General features: G+C 37.0%; 1 protein-coding gene across 6 annotated transcripts in view; it reads left to right on the top strand.

Moving 5' to 3' along the window:
* The first annotated feature begins 1312 nt into the window (after nt 1–1312).
* SLC26A7 (solute carrier family 26 member 7) overlaps nt 1313–19526 on the top strand; it is a 79993-nt gene continuing 61779 nt past the window's right edge. For 3 of the 6 annotated variants that reach the window (XR_015807944.1, XM_088177138.1, XM_088177144.1), the window contains exons 1-2: nt 1313–1455; nt 9703–10000. Coding sequence is in view for 2 of the 6 variants with exons in the window: in XM_088177138.1 (XP_088033264.1) it covers nt 9808–10000 (193 nt within the window). In the remaining 4 variants the exon portion in view is untranslated. Of the gene's footprint in view, nt 1456–9702; nt 10001–10020; nt 13774–19526 lie in introns of those variants that run through there. The other 3 variants (XM_088177158.1, XM_088177160.1, XM_088177151.1) reach the window with 3 other exon arrangements.

Below are 19526 nucleotides of genomic sequence, written 5' to 3' on the forward strand. Positions count from 1 at the left end.
TTGTTTTGTCATTTGAAAAGATCAGGAACTAAACAAAAGCAACTGCTAAGCACCTGACTCAGCAAACTATCCAGCCATATGCTCAAGTGCATTTTTACTTGACAAAGCACTCCACAGTCAATTAAGCAATCACTGGGGTCAGGAGGAATCTTTCCATAACAGCTATGAGAATTTAATCTCTTAGATTTTATTCCTTTTTAATTTAGTAACATGCAGATTTTGTGTTCCTACTGTTTATGGGATTAGACAAAATGAGGCTGAGGCAAAGATAAAGATTTTTATACCTTCTACGTAAAATTTAAATGCATGTATAATGAAAAGCACTGTCTTCCTCTTTACTTTCCAAAAGAGTATTTGAAAAAGTTGTTATCAATCGTTAGGTTTCTGTTTTGGAAACATATCTTCAAAATACAGGGTTTGAAGTCCATAGGAGAGAAAATAGACATTAAATTACCTCAGTTGTCTGTACTGCCTCTCCATGTCAAGGGAGAGTGGTAACTTCATAAGGTTTGGCTCTATCTAGGATGAATATTGATTATTTGGGAAAGTGTAAAGTTCTGCAACAGTTGTTCAGTAGCAGTGGCACATTTCTCTTGCCTTGACGAGCATCCCTGCTCCCTTGGACAGCACAGAATGGTCTGTGCCAGCCATCTTTATCAGCTGTCCTCCACCCTCTAGTTGGTGGCATGCTGATATTCCTAGGAAAAGCTAGACCTACTATGTTGTGTGATGAAGTAATTGCCCTAGAGACCCAGGAAAGGGATCATGTTCAAAACCTCGAGATGTTTACTGAGACTATCTAATTTACTATTACCTGTTGTTAAATTGTCTAATCTAAGTAACTGCTGATAATTAAGAAAGCAACTGCCTTTTCTTCATCAATGAGGTCATTAGCAGTCACATCAGAAGAGTCTATCCTAATTAACATGTGAGGCAGAGCTATAAAGACAATGCATTGTTCAAGGTCAACTGGAAGAGATTTTTTTTGCTGTAAATATAGATCAGTAACAATTAGGACAAATTGTCCAAATCATGGGGTCAAGGGTATGCAAGCATGATCGTACATGGAATTACTTTTTAAAATAATCTATTGAATAAAATAGTACATACCTGCATAAAATGGACAAGTAGCAGTTTTTGGTTGAGTTTTCTTCTCAATTCTGTAATTTTATGCAAATTAAAATGCACTGTGGTTTGGGATTTGGGGACTGTGGAGCTGTGTAATGGGCATTTTGAATAAAATATATGGACTCATCTAGATGGCATATATGAATGAGCAATCTCTCTCTCTTTTTTTTTTTTTTCAGTACATTTTAATGGATTCTTAAGCACCTGGCATGTGAGTCATGGTGTTCTCAACTATCCAGTACCAGTGTACCAGTGGGTTGTTTTTGTTCCTATGCTTTGGAAGAAATTGCTGAAGGAGTAGCAACGTTCCTGATTTCAGGGCACTTGGCAAGTATACTGGGAGATTAATTAGAATTATTTGTACATTTGTGAAATTTGGAATGATTTTATTTTTATAGCCTATGGATGCATGTATGGGGAAATTTAAAATACACACTTTCAAACTGAAGTATTTTATGTGTGTCTAGTCACTAGCCCCAGGCAAGGATGATAATTTTTACTGAAGAAAGCAAGATAGCTCAGTGAAACTGTTGTGTGACTTTTCAGAGGTTACTGTCTTGTAGTAGTGAAGTAATTTAGAAAATAAATGTTCTTATGTCTCTATATATCTTTCATGCTTATTTCTGGAACTAGTAAAAACTGATGTTACAATTAGGATAATTATTAGTACAGATCTTTTTGTCTACTCTTTAATTTGGCAGAATGGATTTCCTCTATACTGATGATTATTAAGTCAGTTTGGCAAACAAGAACTTTGGGGAGAAAAATCATTAAGATATTTTTGGCCGCAAGTTTGAAGAGCAATCTCTTTTTTTATTCAGTATCCACTCTGAATTTTCCATGTGAAAGTTTCTGTTAAGTGTGCAGACTACCAGGTACTGGTCTCATAAATATATTTTCAGATATTTTAAATCACAGTGAGGAAAGAAAAGACTGCATGGATATGTTAATGCTTTTAGATTACTTATTTTCAAGAACAGTTTTAGGTTTCCCACAGGCTGCGTGGAATTTGCTCAGCTGTGATCCCAGAATTCTGTCAGTTTGCTGTCTCTGAGGGGAGGAAGATATTAGCTACTTAAATACTAAACTTCAATTACTACACTTCATAGGCTTTCCTTTTTAAATGGCTTTACTTTCTGTTGTGTGTTGTAAAATCTATTACCACTGTCATTTATATTATGACAGCCTACAGATCTGGATTAATATGCTGCTTTTTAAATACACTGTTAACTTAGTTTCCTCAGTGAGGTAATTAACTGTCTGTTTCAGCTGGATGAAATTAAGTTAATGAGTGAATTATATGGACACCCTAAAATTGCAGGTTTTTCTGGTTAATGCTTTCACTGACTGATGTGTGACTCTAAAATACTGAACACTCCAGCTTTTTGTAAGAGAGGACAGAAATGAGGCACTTAGAAGTTTTTGCATAGGGAGAGAAGAGTGTCATGAGATATTTTATCACAGGATACAAAAGAAGGGATTTCATCTGCTGAAGGGTTTGGAAGTAAGGTATTTCTGATTACTCAGATAGTAATACCCTCTCTCTTTAGTTTGCCAGAACAAAAAACTTGCTATTAAAGAAAGGCTATGTATTTTGGGATAACCTGTGATTTAGTATTCATTCCACTGCCATAAGATGATGTAATTCTCAGCAGAGAGGAATGCAGTGAGGGGGTTAAGCACAAGAACAGTTTGTCCCTCCTGAGCAAGGTCCTGAGCAACTTGATCTGGCTTTGAAGTTATCCATTCTTTGAGGAAGTGTTTGGATGAAATGGCCTTCAGGTGTCCCTCCCCTCTTAAATTATATTCTATGCTTCTAAGGATATTTGGAGACAGCCCTTCAGGAATGCTTGGTTCATGATACTAATTCCCAAAACATTCTCCCTTAAGACTGTCCATGATCAGTGAGCACCTAAAAGTTCTGGGGTTGATGACATTATGCTCCTTCAAGTAAATGCTAACTTGAAGGGCTGCACTTCTCGAACATTGTTACATTTTGGACCTATCTGCTGTTTGTCTAACTCCTAAGAATGTCGTACCTGAATTCCAGGGAAAACAGAACCCTGTCATGGGAGATGTTAAGGAAACTTTCCTGTCTGACCATCCAGGAGTCACTCAAGCAGTCACAGTCCCACACTTGAGCTGGGACTAAGGCCTCTTCACCCAACAGTGAGTGCCCTGCAGGATTCCCTACACACTCCATACTCACGTATTCCAAACAGGTTTTCTAACTGGCTCAACCCCAGGTTTCCCATATCAGCCTTAGACCTCTGGATCCTTAAAATAATTTAATCATGGTGCAACAACAGAATAATAGCTTGTGCCTAAGAGTGGAGCCTGAATAAAGGACTCCCTGGGGCAAATATAACCTTACTTTCGGTGTACAATAATCTGGCATCCTCCTGTAGGTTCATTGGCTCCTGCTGTGTCTCTCAGTGTCAGGTCACCTGGCTGGTGCCACAGGTCCCCTTGAGCTGCCCTGTGCAGTTCGTGGCCTCTGGCCAGGGGCTCCTGCCACCCAGAGCTCAGTCTGCACCTGGCACTGCAGCTGCACCCTGAGCTGCCTGCACTGGCTGCATTCCTCAACAGGAGCTCAGGTTTGGCCCTGACAGCTGCATCTGTGCCTCAGTGTCCCACAGCCTCTGGTGGGCCAGGTGTCAGCACCATCACTCACAGATGAGGTCTCAGACATGACGATGGATATTCTTCAAGGTGTGCTTAAATGCTCAGTATGCACTGCTTTGAAATGAGAGGATGCCCAATGAGCAGAGACTTTGAATCTCATTTTCTGGAGGTCAGGGCTAAAACTGAAACCAGTGAGGATCTGCTTCTGTGGTGTGGTTACTCTGTTCCCCAGGCTGCTGAGCACCCACCAGTCAATAAAATATGCAAGAGAAGGGGTCACTTGAGTTTGAATTTTTTTGATTCTTAAGTTGAAAAGTTCTCCTTTATTTGTGTGGCTTATAGGCTGGTTTGTGCACTCAATAATCAGAAAATCTGGTTTACTCCCTCTGTCATAACATTCGGTTAAGTGAAATAATATGAAGAAACCAATGCCTGTGATTTAAATATTTTTTCAACATCCGTTTTTGATGTTGAAACAGCATTTCTCTTGCACAGACAAATCTGTGTCAAGAGTAAGGGGTTACCACAAAATATTTCTGTTAAATGCCAGTGTCTGTGTATATAGATTTATGTATTTTGGCTATCAAGATGTATTCTCAAATGCAAGAGTTTTTAAATCTGTTTCTAGTCCATTCTGTGAGAGTTAACTCAGTTTAAAAAGAAAAAAATAAGCTCTTTTACTAACTTGAAGGTAATTTTCAAACAGCTGCTAGAAACAATCTTAAAAGGAAATGAAAAATTACATTTTCTTTACAGATATTTTCCATAAGAAGTGGACAATACGATGTCTCTTATTGTCTTTTTGGGTATGCTGAAATGATCTAATATAACTTGCTAAAAATTTAGTTAGCACCTGTATGACAATTTATTAGCAGACAGCTCTAAGGATCTCATCAGGGACAGAGTTTAAGAGGATGGTTGCATTTTGACATTTTTTTGCCTGTTCCACGCTCCCTTTGCCATTCATTAGATGTGCTCAGGGCAGACTGTGCCTGAGCATAACGAGCTCCCATGGTTCAGTACCTTCCTAATCAATCAGTTGACCTCCTGTTTTCAATTTCTGAACAGTAAACACATTTGAAATACAGTGAGTAAATTTTTTTTTTTATGCCACAGATATCTGATTTTAACAGTAACTGTGTTAATAAACTGTATAGCTAATATTATCCAGTTCCAAACCCATCATGTCACGACACAGGATCAGATCGGAACAGTGCTCCTGCACGCTGCAATAGCCAAAGGAAAATACCGAGTGGAACCACTCGATGTCAGTGTTGCTTCACCGAGTTTTGCCTAGCACAGCATCCTTAAAAGGGCTGAAAAGCCCATTTACAGAGAAGATATTTAAGTCTCCAAGCCTTTTGAGCCGCGTCTGGCTTCTGTGTTGCCTCGATGTTACTGTCCCCATGGTCTCATAAATATTCTGTATGATGAGGGGATGGAGATTGTAGCTTTATGTGTTTGTCAAGGGTAAGAATCATATCTTTGTCAATTTAGGTCCACATTCAAGTAATTGGTGACTGAAATCAGTACTTTTGAAGTTAATTATTACTGAAAATGCGTTGCATCCAACTGTGGGAGTTAAATTGGCAAGCTTTGGAGTTTGTGAATTTTGTCTGGTTTTGATGCAACAGAATTTGAGAGGGAGAAGTTATTTAAATATCAGTAATAAATGATTTGCATACTTACACATATGCTTCTTCTCTGCTTGTTGTGGTTTAACCCAGGTTTATGTAATACATGTGGCTGATAACCTACTTTTTTACAAATTCTCAAAATTCAGGAATGCTGTTTTGAACAGTGTGGATTTCTATCACTGTTTTTGTGTTGTTGTATTTGTCAGCAATCTGTTATAATTCCAGTAGCTTCTATTATATTCCAATGTGCTATGTTCTGCAATATATGAGCTGCAAAATTTGGTCTCTCTAAATCAGTTGCTATCACCCTATTGTTAAAATTTGACTTTCATTCCTATCCAGTTGTGCTTCATCAAAATACCTTGAATTTTTCATAGGAAAAATTTGCCTAAGAATGTTAGCCATAGCTGGTAAAGACACAAGCTTTATGTGATAAAGATTTTTGCCTGTCTTATTTTCCTAAGTCTTTTATTAGTATCACCTTAATCCTTTAGCCATACTTATTTGACAGAAATAGAGCAGTACCAAAACTGAGTTTGTAAAAATCTTTGGTCAGGATAGAGGACAAGGATGAACAGGAATTAGTTTCTGCACAGAATAAAAAGAGGAAAGCTCAATCATTATGTATTCATTATATATTAAGATCTAAATAATGCATGTTTTTGCCAGTGGCCAGCCAGAAAGGTGCATGTAGCTTTGGATTAATGATAGCAGGTGCTTCCCTTTACCCAGTGATGGTGGAAGGGAAAACTTGAGGAAGGGAGCTGGATGCTCTGGATGTTCTTGGAGAGCAAATTATGCACATAAGTAGGATTACAAGGTTTAGTTAGTTCACACTGGTTTAATGCTGGATATTTGCAGATATTTAGTTAAGTGATCTGTCTTCCTGAGAAGATTTACAAAGAGCAGATCACGCTGCAGAATCACAGTGGTTAAGGTTGGAAGGGAGCACAGTGGTCCCCTGGTCCTCTGGTCCAACCTCTCTGCTCAAGCAGGGCCATCCCAGAGCACGTTGCACAGGATTGTGTCCAGATGGTTCTTGAGTATCTCCAGTGAGGGAGACTCCATAGTATGTTCCATTTTTTCTATCTATGCCTGTCTAACGTGTGAATAACCTCATTTAAGTTCTATGAGCATATGTAAACATAAGTACAGTTTTTGAACTTTCCTGCCAGTTTATGCGAAGACTAAAAGCAGTTCTCATGCAAGAATCAAAAGATTTCCTACAAAATCTGCTTCCATATGAAGTGAGGTTTAGGGGTGTTCTGTCAGTTTGCCAGAATTATTTCCTTTTGAGGTCTAAGCTGGAGTAAGGTGTTAGATTTTTTTTTTAATCCCTTGGGGCCAGAGCTAGAGAATCAAACCTCCTTCACAAATCCACCATGTATATAAACTTCCCATATATATAAATGTTAGAGGAGCAGATGAAAATACAGACTGTCCCCACAGAGGTTACCCCACTTATTTTTGTAAATCAGGTTTTAAAAGCCTACCATATCTGATCTATGATGCAATAAATATCTCCTTCTATACACTACCTGTATTATAATTTTTGACCTATGGTAATTATCTTTTTAGCATTTTTATGTATTTCCAGAACAAACAAACAAAGGACTATGTAATCTCTTGAAGATAGGTTTTACTTATATAAGATTATTAAAAAAGCTAATTGTGATCCATCTAATATTACAAATGTGTGTGTGAATACACTGACTTAAATGTACAAAACTAGAGATTCCTCACGCTTATCCTTTGGTGTTCCAGAAAATGAAATTTTATTCACTTGTTTCAGAGCAGGAGAGGGTCTCATAGTCCTGATAGCTCAGGTACATTATGATACAATTCAACCTATGAGAAGCCTGCATAGTCTAGGAGTGTATAGATTAAAGATTTATAACTAATGAGAACCAGCTGATAGGAAAAAGTTTAAACATCATATTCATGATACAACATGTTTCAGTTAGGATACTGAAGAGTTCTAAGGAAGTGGAGGGGTTTTTATGTTTCTTTAAGATTCAAAGGTTGTAATATTGTGTAGTGAGGTAAAGGCTTGTTATATATAACTATCCACCAGTTTTCCCTTTAAAATGTTTATTTATTTGGGGATTTGTAACTGAAATGTTGCTTTGTGTCATAACTAGCTAAGAGTATTTATTAATTTCAGAGTTACAATGAAGAATGTATTTCAATAGTGATAGCATTATCAACTTCAGATTTATGGATAATGCAATTTTTTTACTTATCAAAATAATTGTTGGGGTAAAATAAAGTTTCCACAAAAATTCCACAACAGCTGTGGGGTGTTTGCACTCATGCATGCATAATAATAATCCATTAATAATGGAAATCCTAGGTGTTCAGATACTAATTTGGGATTGATGAAAACTTGTCCAGTTTAACTGACTGCAATTAGAAGGTAGGAAAATCTCAATTATAGATGTTTTCAAACATTGTCATCATTTTGGTGCAAGAACTTTGAGGAATGGAGAATATGTTCTTGTGTGTTTAGTGATGGTTCTTTGGTTTCCTAATGTGGGGGGTTTTGCCTGTTTCAGAATATTCAGAGCTTCTAGCAAACAATGATTAAAAAAAAGAGGCTAGGCTCTTTTACACAAGTACCTGTATTTGGGCATGTTTTTGCACACACATATTTATGTGTAGAAATGTATTTTGAGATTTATTTCATGGTAAATACTGTTATAGTTAGAGGTACTGAGCATTTCTTCAAAACAAAGCAGCACCTGACTGCTGAGCAGCTCTCTGTAGCTGTGAGGATTCCTGTCCACTTCTGACTATTGAAAGGAGGAAAAGATTTGTGTTGTGAAACACTTGGCAGACATAAATGCCTCAATTATGAAGTCCCTGAACTGCATTATTAAATTAAAAAAAAAAAAAAAACAACCAGAGAAAACCAAAAACACAAACCACAAAATTGAAAAAAAAAAAGATCCTTAGAGGTTTATTCTAATGAACAGAAGTAAGATTACCTGTCTTTAAAAAGTGTATGTTGTTAATGGGTGGGCAGGCCAAAGAATAGGTATGCCAGGAATAATTAAAAGCAAGGGTCTGTCTCAAGCTAAGAAATTATTTCTTTCTCTTTTCTTTTTACTTTTGCAATGGTGTGGGACACAGTTGTAGACATAACTGAATGTCACTCAGTAGAATGAGCTGATGCATTTGTCTTTGTGCCAATCTACCTGTTGCATTTGGAAGCAGTCTCATTTTTCTAAAGTTGTTTTGTATGGAAAATGCTTCAGATTTTTTGTCTTAATCTAAACAATAAAATGTAAATTAATTTCTATTCTTAAAAATTATATTTAAAAAAATATATTTATTTTTATTACTTACTACAGAACAGTGATTGGGAAGACACTTCACCCATATGATAGATCTTGCATTTCATCTTAAATTTCGTTGCCATCTAGAGATGCAGAACACTTAGAGGAAAGCTTACTGTGTCCTTGCTCCATATCAGTCAAGGCATTTAAATGCCCAAACATTTAAAGCTCTTCCATGCCCTTATCACTTTGTGTCTGAGCACGTTGTATCGTACACAAGGTGCATGACATTATTACAAGAACAAATGTTACTTGGTGAACTGTCTGTGCTGAGGGGACAGCCAAGAGCAGAAAGGACTAGCTTTGAACAAGAATGATTGTCACAAGAATTTTTGGCAGTTCCCATGTGAAGCCGATACCTTGCAGTCCCTCACTGCACTTTGAGCTAGTTACTCTTGAGGTTTCAGCCTACAGAGATAGTCTGTGTATGTTTCCAGTGGGACTTATTGCTAACTGATGTTCTGCATTTGCTACATAAGTAAGTTTTTTGCTGTCATTTAGAGGACAAAATGCTGATGGAGTAAGACAAGTCTTCTAGCACGAGCTTTACTGAGGTCTTAGTGCCTGCTGCCTGCAGCCAGAAAAGCTCCCCCAGGAGAGACAAGGCTGCTCTGGCGGGCTTGGCAGGGAGATTCCTGCTCTGCTGGGCACTTCTTGCTCAGATTAGCATAGCCCAGCCTATATCACACACACACACCCAGTAATACCTCATTTTGCCACTGGAATGAGGCCAAAAGCACAAGCATTACAGGGATATAAAGCGGGAAGTTACTGGAAAGAATCACAAACTAACGTGAGACTAGACCAAATTTTTGCAAACAGCAGAAAATGTAATCTTTGTTGTAGATGGCTCTTGCATTTAATGTAGCTGTTTATATGATTGAAGCACTTAATAAGTGTTTTCATTGAGTATAGTTACAGAACAGCTGCAGAAATCTTAAGTGCTTCTGTTCATTTTTTTTTTTCCTCTGTAGTTTGGAATTGAAAAATCTCCGAAGAAAACTGCAGACTGGCAGAGATCAGGCTGATTCCTCAACTGTGTGCTCTCCTGACAGAGGTACTGCTTTTGTGGGGTAGGAATGATGACAGGGGCAAAAAAGAAAAGAAGCACAGTCTGGAGGAAGATCCAGGCTGTTCGCCTTGAACATATCAAAGCCTGGTGTATGAGAAGGCTGCCTATCCTGGAATGGGTGCCTGCCTACAACTGGAAGGAAAATTTGGTTCCTGATACTGTTTCTGGGATGATGCTAGCCATCCAACAGGTGACTCAAGGTACAGTTAACTCATTTCAGATTAATACTTTGTCTGGTCATATCTAATGTTGACTGAATCTAAATAAAATTATAAGGAAAAATATATAGTCTTAACTCATTTATAGAGTGGATGTGCAAATGTGGATAGAAATGCATTGATATTGTAGTTAATTTCAGTGGAGCTTTACTATTTATCCTACACCTTTGACAATTTTTCAAACATTTAATATGGAAGGTGAGTGAGCAGTAACCCTTCATACAGGATATGGTTATATAAATGTTTTATCAGTTAAATGACCATCTTTTTCTCTATTTCACATGGAAAACAAAATATAACTAAATGATGATTGCACTATAAGATATGCTATTCTGGAAGAAACACGTGCATGATACTATTACCTGTAAAATTCCAAAACGCAGCAGGAAAAATTCACAACTTTCTGTGCACAAAGGCTGTTCCTGCCAGAGACATTATCCCGGGAGAGGATCTATGGCATCATAGCTTGTATGCTGATTTAATGCTGTATTGCATTACCTACCACACCTCTTTTCAACCAGCAATACAAAATAGGGGTGGAGCTATACTTTTTACAGCTTAAAAAAAAAAAAGAAGGTAAAGCTTCCCAAACCCTGCACAATGACCTGCAGAAATTTTAAGTTTCAGTCATCTTGCTTAGTAAAATGATTACTACAAGAAAATAAATGCTTTTGAAATTTTTTGATGTGTCTTTGATAGTGTCACCTTCTTATAACAATATCTTATATTGGTCTCAGACAAATCAAAGCTTCTTATCTCAGATGGACTTTAACTCCTTCCTTCATGGGAATTACATTTATTGTTTCCTAACAGTCTTCCATATTAAGTATGCTTAACTATATTCATGTTGTTATATTATAAACACTCATTTAATTGAATTATGCTGGAACTGGAAACAACAGATTTGTGTAAGTATTTGTGCTTTTAAAGTAATTAGGAACATCTGCACTGGCATGATTTAAGAACCTTAATACCACAACTCTGCAAAGTATCTAATTTCACTGGTATGTGTGTATACAACAATTGTAATTAAAATGCTGCTAATACCAGTATGTTGAAATTCATGTTCAAATTCAAAAATGCTATGTTAAACAGCATTTCTGCAGTGTTGGTAGTTTTAGCCAGGATTTTCAAGTTTGACTCTTGTACCAAGAAATTGTTTACTGTAACAGATAAATTTAAGAAGACCCAGTAAAGGCAGAAAATACAGGTTTGTGTTTTCTAGATTATTTTTAAGTACTCTAGAAACAATTTTATCCTTATTTTATGCTGTTTAAGAAGAAATACTTTGAAACTCTTGATCTGTTTTTTCTTTCTCTGCTTTCTACTTCCAAGATTCTGGAATGATTTTAGGGGATGAAATAGAAAGAAAGTTAGAGACAAAAGCATGTCATCATGTTTGTGGTGCTTTAATTTGAATGGAAATATAAGCCCTTTCCCTAGTATGTAAGCATTCCAGTTACCAGAACTATCTTAATATTTTCACAGGAAGACTTATGCACGAAAATAAATTCCATTTTTTATATGCCACAAAGCAAAAAACTCCAGATTTTGAGAGGCCGTATTGTAACTGTTTTCTTCCATCCACAAGATAAACTAAGAAATTTTGTAATGCAATGCAAGGCAGAAATGCTAATAATAGTAGGGAGAAAATGTGATAATTGACTTGTTGAGCATATTCTCAACCTCAGCAACAGGTTTAAGCAAATTCAAGTATAAAGAAACAAACCTGAGTTATGGAAGTATTTGGAAAAATGTGCAGTCCTATTTGTATGCAACAGTTTTCTGAGTGATGAAAGCTGCAAACCCCAGGGTGGAGAGCAGTCCAGTAGCTCGAGAATAATTAAGAAAGGCCTTCCAACTGAGCTGTGTTTTTCACCATTGCCTTCTGCGGGATTTTTTACTCATCTGGCATTGGTCATATTCAGACTATTCAGGTTGGAAACTGCTCTGATCTGGTGTAATGTGATTGTGTTCCAGCTTCTAATCTAAATTTTAGATAAAATTCCTGGTTTCTCTTTGTATGTAAGGAAGAAAAGATGAAAATCACTGTCCTTACTGTGTTGTAGTGAAAGCAACAAAACTGGGCTGGGAAAGAGGAGACTGAGGGTGTAGCGAGATGGAAAGGAAAGGCATGGGATTATCATGATGTGCTGAAAGAGTCATTGCTGAAACAAAGCAATCATTCTGAAAGTGTTCCCATAGTTGTTTCATTGTCTGCTAAAAATAATAAATAAATATTAATTCAGAAGTCCCAAAATTCAATGCTCTTTACCTATTGAGACAACGCTTGTATTGTCTCTGTATGTATCCCCTAGTTTTAGATTCCTTTATCTACTTCTACAGAATATGGAGAAAGAATGTCAAAGATAATTATGTTCCTAAAACTTTTATGAAAATATCACGTAGGAAAAAGACCCTACAAGTTCTAATAACAAAAAAACCCCCTTTCAAATACACCAATTGGTGCAAAGGTCCAGGTGGACTTGCACAGTCTCAGACTGCAAAGTCAGTCAGCCACAAGTCAAAACCAGTAAAGGAAATCACGCTTCATCAGTTCCAGCTATTTAATATTAGTTCAAAATATAATTTAATAATGCTAACGTAGAATCTTTATTCTTGCTTTGATACCTAAGGCCTTGAAGTTTGCTACATATTGTAATAGGAAGTTGAGAAATTTGGGCTTTTAAGTTTTGGTAATCACTATATAATTTGTCTCAAAAAATTCTCAAAACTCTATTATTGATAGACCAGAGCAATATTGTCTCTTAATTAACAAAATAAATCCTTAATTTTCTTGTTGGATTATTTCTGTCTTCCCTTTCCCTTTAAAACTTATTAATATCCCATCAACAATCATTCTGTGAAGAGCCTTCTTTCCATTTAATTCTGTATCCCTCATCCTTGCAAACAAATTCAATTGCTAGATCCATGAGATGTCTCATAAGTGCCTAACCTTATTTTTCTTTGCCAAATTGAAATCATACAAATAAAACAAAGGGTCTGCTGTGTAGGTAAGTAGTTCTCAGCAAGCTGCTTTTGTGTTCTTCACGGGTCAAGGAAGACTCAGTTGGTAAGAGTTAATGAACATTAAGTTATTAGGGAGCATCCAAAGGAAGGTAACAAGGATGATGAAGGGCCTTGAAGGGAAGCTAAATGAGGAGCAGCAGAGGTCACTCAGTTTGTTCAGCCTGGAGGAGACTGAGGGGAAACCTCAGCAGAGGGACTGAGGGGAGGTGGAGAGGCAGGTGCTGATCTCTGCTCTCTGGTGACCAGGGACAGGACTGGAGGAAACTGAGTCAGGAGGGTTGAGGTTGGATACCAGGGAAATGTTCTTCGTCCAGAGAGTGGCTGGGCACTGGAATAGCTCCCCAAGGAAGTGGTCACAGCACCAGCCTGACAGAGCTCAAGAAGTGTTTGGATAATGCTCTCAAGCACACGGTGTGACTACTGGGGTGTCCTGGGCAGGGCAAGGCGTTGGAATTGATGATCTGTATAGATCCCTTCCAGCTCAGTTTATTCTGTGACTCCATGCTTGTGAGAGGTGGTGAATTTAAATCACTGTTTCTCTTTTCTTTCATTCATTTATTAAGTTGTCTATCTTACTGACAAGTTTTCTCACTTTTGCTTTTCTGATTCTCTCCTGCATCCTTTGAGGAGGAGTGAGTGGCTGGCTGGGTACTTAACTGCTGGCTAGAATCAACCCACCACAGGCATGATTCATCTGACTAAATCTAGCCATCTGCTTTGTTAAGGTTGGTCAATTATATTAATAAGATTTCCTCTAAGTGTAACAGAGGATGGGCTCAGGTGTAGGCACTGATGAAGCAGACACCACAGTTTAGGTGTCTTAACTATTATATGTATGTCATTGTGGGTAACAAACAGTTCATGTTTAACAGTTAAGGGCAGGTCTGACTGTTTTCTTTTTTGTAATTCATCCGTTGACCTGTCATAATAGAATTATTTGTGGAGTTTTTTGTGTGGCATGGTCATCCAGAAGACGAATGCTTTGATCAGCCTGGATCTGAATTTTTCTGGGTTTCCTTAAATGATAAAATTAAGATGCATTATGATGCAGTCTTTCCACGCAGCTAAATCTCATAAAACTGTCACCATGCTTTTTCTGTAGCCTTCTGAATGTGTGCTGCGGTCCCATCATATCTCTTCAGAATGCAACTGCTTAGCTTATTTTCACAGTGGTAACTTTTATTGCACCAATAACTATTCATCTTTACTTTCAAGGCCTTTCATAGGTGATCTTTCCTTGCATTATTTATTCATTACCCAGCTCTTGATCCATCTACCATTAATCCACTTCTTCATTCAGTCTTGTCTTTTCAAACAAACAAGTTTTTGCCTCAGAATTTAAATTTTGCAGTGTATATTTATTGTTTGTCATACCTCAGTGCTTAGTTATTCAGAATGTGGGGTTTGTGGTTTGTTTTTTGCTTGTTTTGCTGTTTGGTTTTTTTCCTGGGCAGAATTGTGAACACTGCTCATGAAGGCTGGCATATAGAAGCCATGGAGCTAGTAGCATGACCCATCAATAAGCTTCCCTGAATGCAACAGAAATAAATCCAAGTTTGTCAGAAAAAGTTTATAAAACAGACCCTCTGTCATGCAGCTGAGTTCATTGCCAGAGGAATTATTACCCAAGTTAGTCTGCTTGAATATGCATTTTAGTGTATGTAACTTATTTATGTTCTCTAGACAGGTAGGGGACACAAATATGTCTGAAGCATTTTGATCATGACATGCTGTGAAAATTAAGTGCTCTGCATAACATCTGAAGTTGTGTTACTCTTTCTGGATGTAAATTCCTAATGTAGGAATTCCTAACTTCAGACAATGTCAACCCTTCTCTCAGGCTTTTTCCAAGGTCCCTCTTGAGGTATTGATAATTATAAACCTTATCTTCAAGCTATTAATTACCAGATAGACTCCTGCTTACACAAATATATGACTGAAATTCTTTTTTTGGGGGGTAATTTTCTGAGTGATGATAATACTTATATCCTGCACTTTTCATTATAGAAATTTAGAGTTCCTTACACTGTCCACTAATAGAAAAGTGTATGGGTAGAGAAATTAGACACATAAAAATGCTTTTGCTTGAAACACAGAAATTACTTATGCAACATTACATTGAGAGTTTATGGTGCAAAGAATTCAGGTTTCAGTAGTTTGCTACTGATATGAATATCTAACACTGCAACTGAGTTAAACCCTTCCAAAAAACCCCAAACCTACAAGTGGTTTTTCAGCCTTTAAAAAAATGAGTACCAAACAAAGGCATGGTACCTTCTACTGAAGGATTTGGTCTAAATGGAAGCTTCAGTGTAAAACTGGGACTTTGACTCAGTTTCCTGGAAGATAATGACTTTGCCATGTGGGAAATGGTCAAAACATGTATATATCACTGATATCAAACAGAGAAAAAGAAACACATTCAGATTGAAGGCTGAGATGGGTAATTGCCATCCCAGGATTCTGAAAAAATTAGGTAAGTATCATTGCATATCTGGTAACACCTACCCTAGATGATTTTGTCAAATTTGGAATTATATAGTGCTGTACCCCAGTTACAAGTCTGTATTACAGATGAGGAACTGAACCAGATGCAAACCATAGAGTTGTATTTCTCTTTAGTAATAATAATAATAATTATTATAATAAAAATGAAAAAACATATGTATGTAGAGTAATAAAGGAAACCAGAGTGATTGATTCAGCTATGTAATTCTGAAGCAAGGCTCTAGGACAGTTGGTGGGTTTTGGGTTTTGCTTCAGATTTATGCACAGATTCTAAAGACAAATCTGCTGCTGCTCTAAGTTAGAGGTGGTTTTAATGATGTGTTGGAAAATAATTAGCCTATTTGGAAAAAAAAAAAAGGCTGCTGTGTGAGTTAGGAAGTGCAAAGAAACTGATGACCACTGGCAGTGCTGTCTGTTGATCCATTATCACAAATATAGTGTGTTGTTTTGGTTGCCTCTGCTCATGGAAGATGATCTCAGTACAAGAAAAGGCTAGGAGAAGCAGCAGAAAAGAAAAGATTACATTTGGGAGAAAACTTAAATGGCTCAGACAGGTTAATTAAAACGTGAGAAGGTTTGTTCCTTATCAGTAAAGGCTTTTAAACTAAAAGACAGTTGCAGCTCGTGGAGATGTGAAAATAAAGTAACATTAATATGTTTAGATTTAAAATTGGAAGTAGTTCTAAAAATATTGTATTTAAATATTGGGTTCAGAAGATGGATCTCCTTATCTCCTTATCATCATATGTATCAATTTTATGCTCTCTTTTGAGCTGCTGCTCAAAAAAAAAAAAAAAAAAAAAAGTGATGTTTTGAACTTCTGTATGTCTATGAAAAAGTTAAGACAAACGTGTAGGAGTTTCAAAATGAAAACACTGCCACTGTATTTCTGATTCAGTCTTTTCTTGCTAGGTTTGTGGAATCATAAACGTTATTCTGTTTCATTTGAAATAAACATATTTCTGTGTGTTATATTGCATGTACTCAATAGCTGCCCATTGGAAGCATGAGAGTATAAGATTTGGACTTTCAAACTTATCAGATTGCAATGATGTCAGTGTTTGTAGTTTTAAAAAAATATTTTTTTGTAGGCAGCTAGTTCATGTAGAATTTATATATAGTATTATACATTTGCTGCCTTTCCTATGGCCTATCACGAACAAGAAATGCTTTGGCTCAAGCAGATTTTGGTGGGCTGTTTTTTTGGAGGGTGGAGGGCCCTTGAGACATATTTCCTCTAAAAGTTAAATATGTAGATGGCATCTGATGAAATCAGTATTGTTATTTCTGCCAACTTCTTTTCTTTTTCATTCTTCAAGCCCAATAATAACTCACTGAGTCTTGGTGTGGTTTGTATGTTTTAATTAAAGTTAATTTAATCTGGAGCTGGATTTATTGCTGAACAACTAATTCCTTAACACTGGCTGGAGACCCTGACATTTAAAAAAATTAACTATACTGCCTTTCTGCATTCCAGAACTGGTGCCCAGTGTTTTGGAAGGCATGATGCCAAAAACTTATATAATTTTTTTTTCCCTTAGCTTTTCATGGAGGAACCCCAGCTGTGTCTTCTCAAGGGTGATAGTTACCAGGGGTTTATTTCATGCTCTGATCATAAATGTAGATATAAATATACCCTGAGCTGACTAACTGGAGCTAATAATTTTATTAAGGGGTAGAGCTGCCTTGTAAATATACATCTGGCTTACAAATAACATGTGTAGATGAAATTGAATAGGCATATTTGGAAACAGAGCCAGAAAAACTCCTACAGGATGTGTTGGAGAATCCATGTAGTTCATGACTTGTGGAAGAGAGTGTCCAGTTGAACTCTGTTATAGTTCTCTCATGAAAAGAATAATGATGTAAGCTGAATATGAAATTTAACATGTTAGTCAGTAAATGTGGGACAATGTTTCACACTTTACAACTTTCCAGTGGAGGAGCAAGGCACTTAGGCTGCTGTGCATGCAATATTTTTTTTCTAATGTCTACAAAAATTCTTCCAAGTTGCATATGTGCTAATACAGACCTGTCTAACAGACTGCTAGAAATGTGAATTCAGCTTCTGGATGGCCTCTGACTCCCCTGGGTCCTGTCCAGGTGCACTCTGGTGTACCTACCTTGTATGACCAGATGGTCTGTGTGGATCCCTGTGCCTTGGGGTGCCTGAGCACCATGGACAGAGACTGAGAAATCCTGGAAACACTGATTCTTCCAGGAAGAAATGACACCACATATAATCTTCCAGATCAGAAACTCTTAGTGTTCAGATCCTTGGCCACTAATTTGCCAAAATGGATGCCCTTTTCAAGGATTTCAGAAAGTCCAGCTCATCTGCATTAAGGCCTTAATCACTCATGAAAGGTTTTTGATGCTTCTCAAAAGATTACCTCATAGTTACTTGCTTGCCAGAAACTTCTGAAGGCTTCATTGTTCATTCTTACCGAAATACAGAGAAATTTACCTATAATCCACTTTCAAAATGCTTTGATTCTGGAAGTGGCCAAATTCTTCAGGTACTATGGCTGACTAGTGGGTAATAGCTCATAGAACTCACTGTGAAACTGTTTATAAAATCTTTGTGGTGTTCAGACATTGTGTCAAATTCATCCTAAAGGGATCTTAATGTTTCAACTCAGATTGTCAAGACTCATTGTGCTTCTTGAGGAGCTCTATTAAAAGAAAACACTAGATTTTTTTAATGTTCTGTTTTGTATGTATCTAAACTCTATAACATACAAAAGGATCAAGCTGTCTTGAATAGTGAAATCACAATCAGGTCATGCCATCCACTTATTTCTTGTACCATGGTACTTGCATATTTTCCTTTTGAACATTAAGATACAAATGTCAGTATCTGGAGATGTTAAAGTGGCAGAATAGAAGAGTGTTTTGTCAAATGCACCTTTGATGTGGTTGTCAGATGGTACATTGGGAGAGCTGCATTTCAGAATCAGTGAAATTCTGTGAATTCAGGTACAATGGCCAACACAGCTGAGGTGCTTAACTCTCACCAGGCTGAAGGAGACAGTTGCATGGGAAGGAACTGCACTGAGGGATCCTTCAAAAAAGAGGGGGGTTGCCAAATCAACATTGTGTGGTCTCTGAAAGATTTATGGTTCATTTTTGGGGATCTGTCCTTTCGTTTTGTCTTTACATTCTTCATTTGCCTCAGGCTTTGAATGACAGAAGAACCAAGCAAAGATTTTAAGCTCTTGGAACTTTGTAAGATAGAGGGTACAATCCACTTGAGTAGCCCCAGCAAATGGGACCAATAAGTAACAGAAGTCTTGCATGCATGAGGTAAATGTACATTGACAGAACTGAGCTTCCCAGTTTTTGAGGGTTAATGATATTATTTCCAAATGATCATTTTGTGTAAAGAGCTTTTATGAAGCCATTGTCAAAGAACCCTCCAGAACTGTAGGTTTGTATAGGAAAACTGTTATGAAATATAATATTAATTTTTCTCCTGTGGTGGAAAAAAATTTCTTGCTTTTTTCTTCTATAGAAGTTAGCTATCTTGGAGTTAGAAATTAAAGCCTGGGATATGAGTCATTGATTGTCTGATTTGTTAGTTCTCCAGCAAGTATTGATAGGAGACTTATTACATATGTGTCAATTCTACATTTTAGGGTATCCTCAGAAAATACCTTTCTTACTACATAGTAGAGCTTTGTGAACAAATGGAGAAATTGTATTTTTCTGAAGCATCAGAGAATGACCACAACTGCAGATAGCATTTTTGAGTGGGATAAGATGAATTAGTGTCATTTAGAGTTCCATAAACCTGGGCTCTGACCATCTTAGTATAGTCACACTTAAGAGTGAAAGGTTACAATTACACCAAGTTATTTGAATATACTCTCTATCAGAAAAACTTTTAAAATATATAGCTTTTTACAGTAAATACTAAATGATACTAATGTTCATACTCCTCCAATTAATCATAGGCCTAAGACCTTTC

Source organism: Sturnus vulgaris, chromosome 1 (assembly GCF_052056855.1).
Source record: "Sturnus vulgaris isolate bStuVul1 chromosome 1, bStuVul1.hap1, whole genome shotgun sequence".
Classification (NCBI taxonomy): Eukaryota; Metazoa; Chordata; class Aves; order Passeriformes; family Sturnidae; genus Sturnus; species Sturnus vulgaris.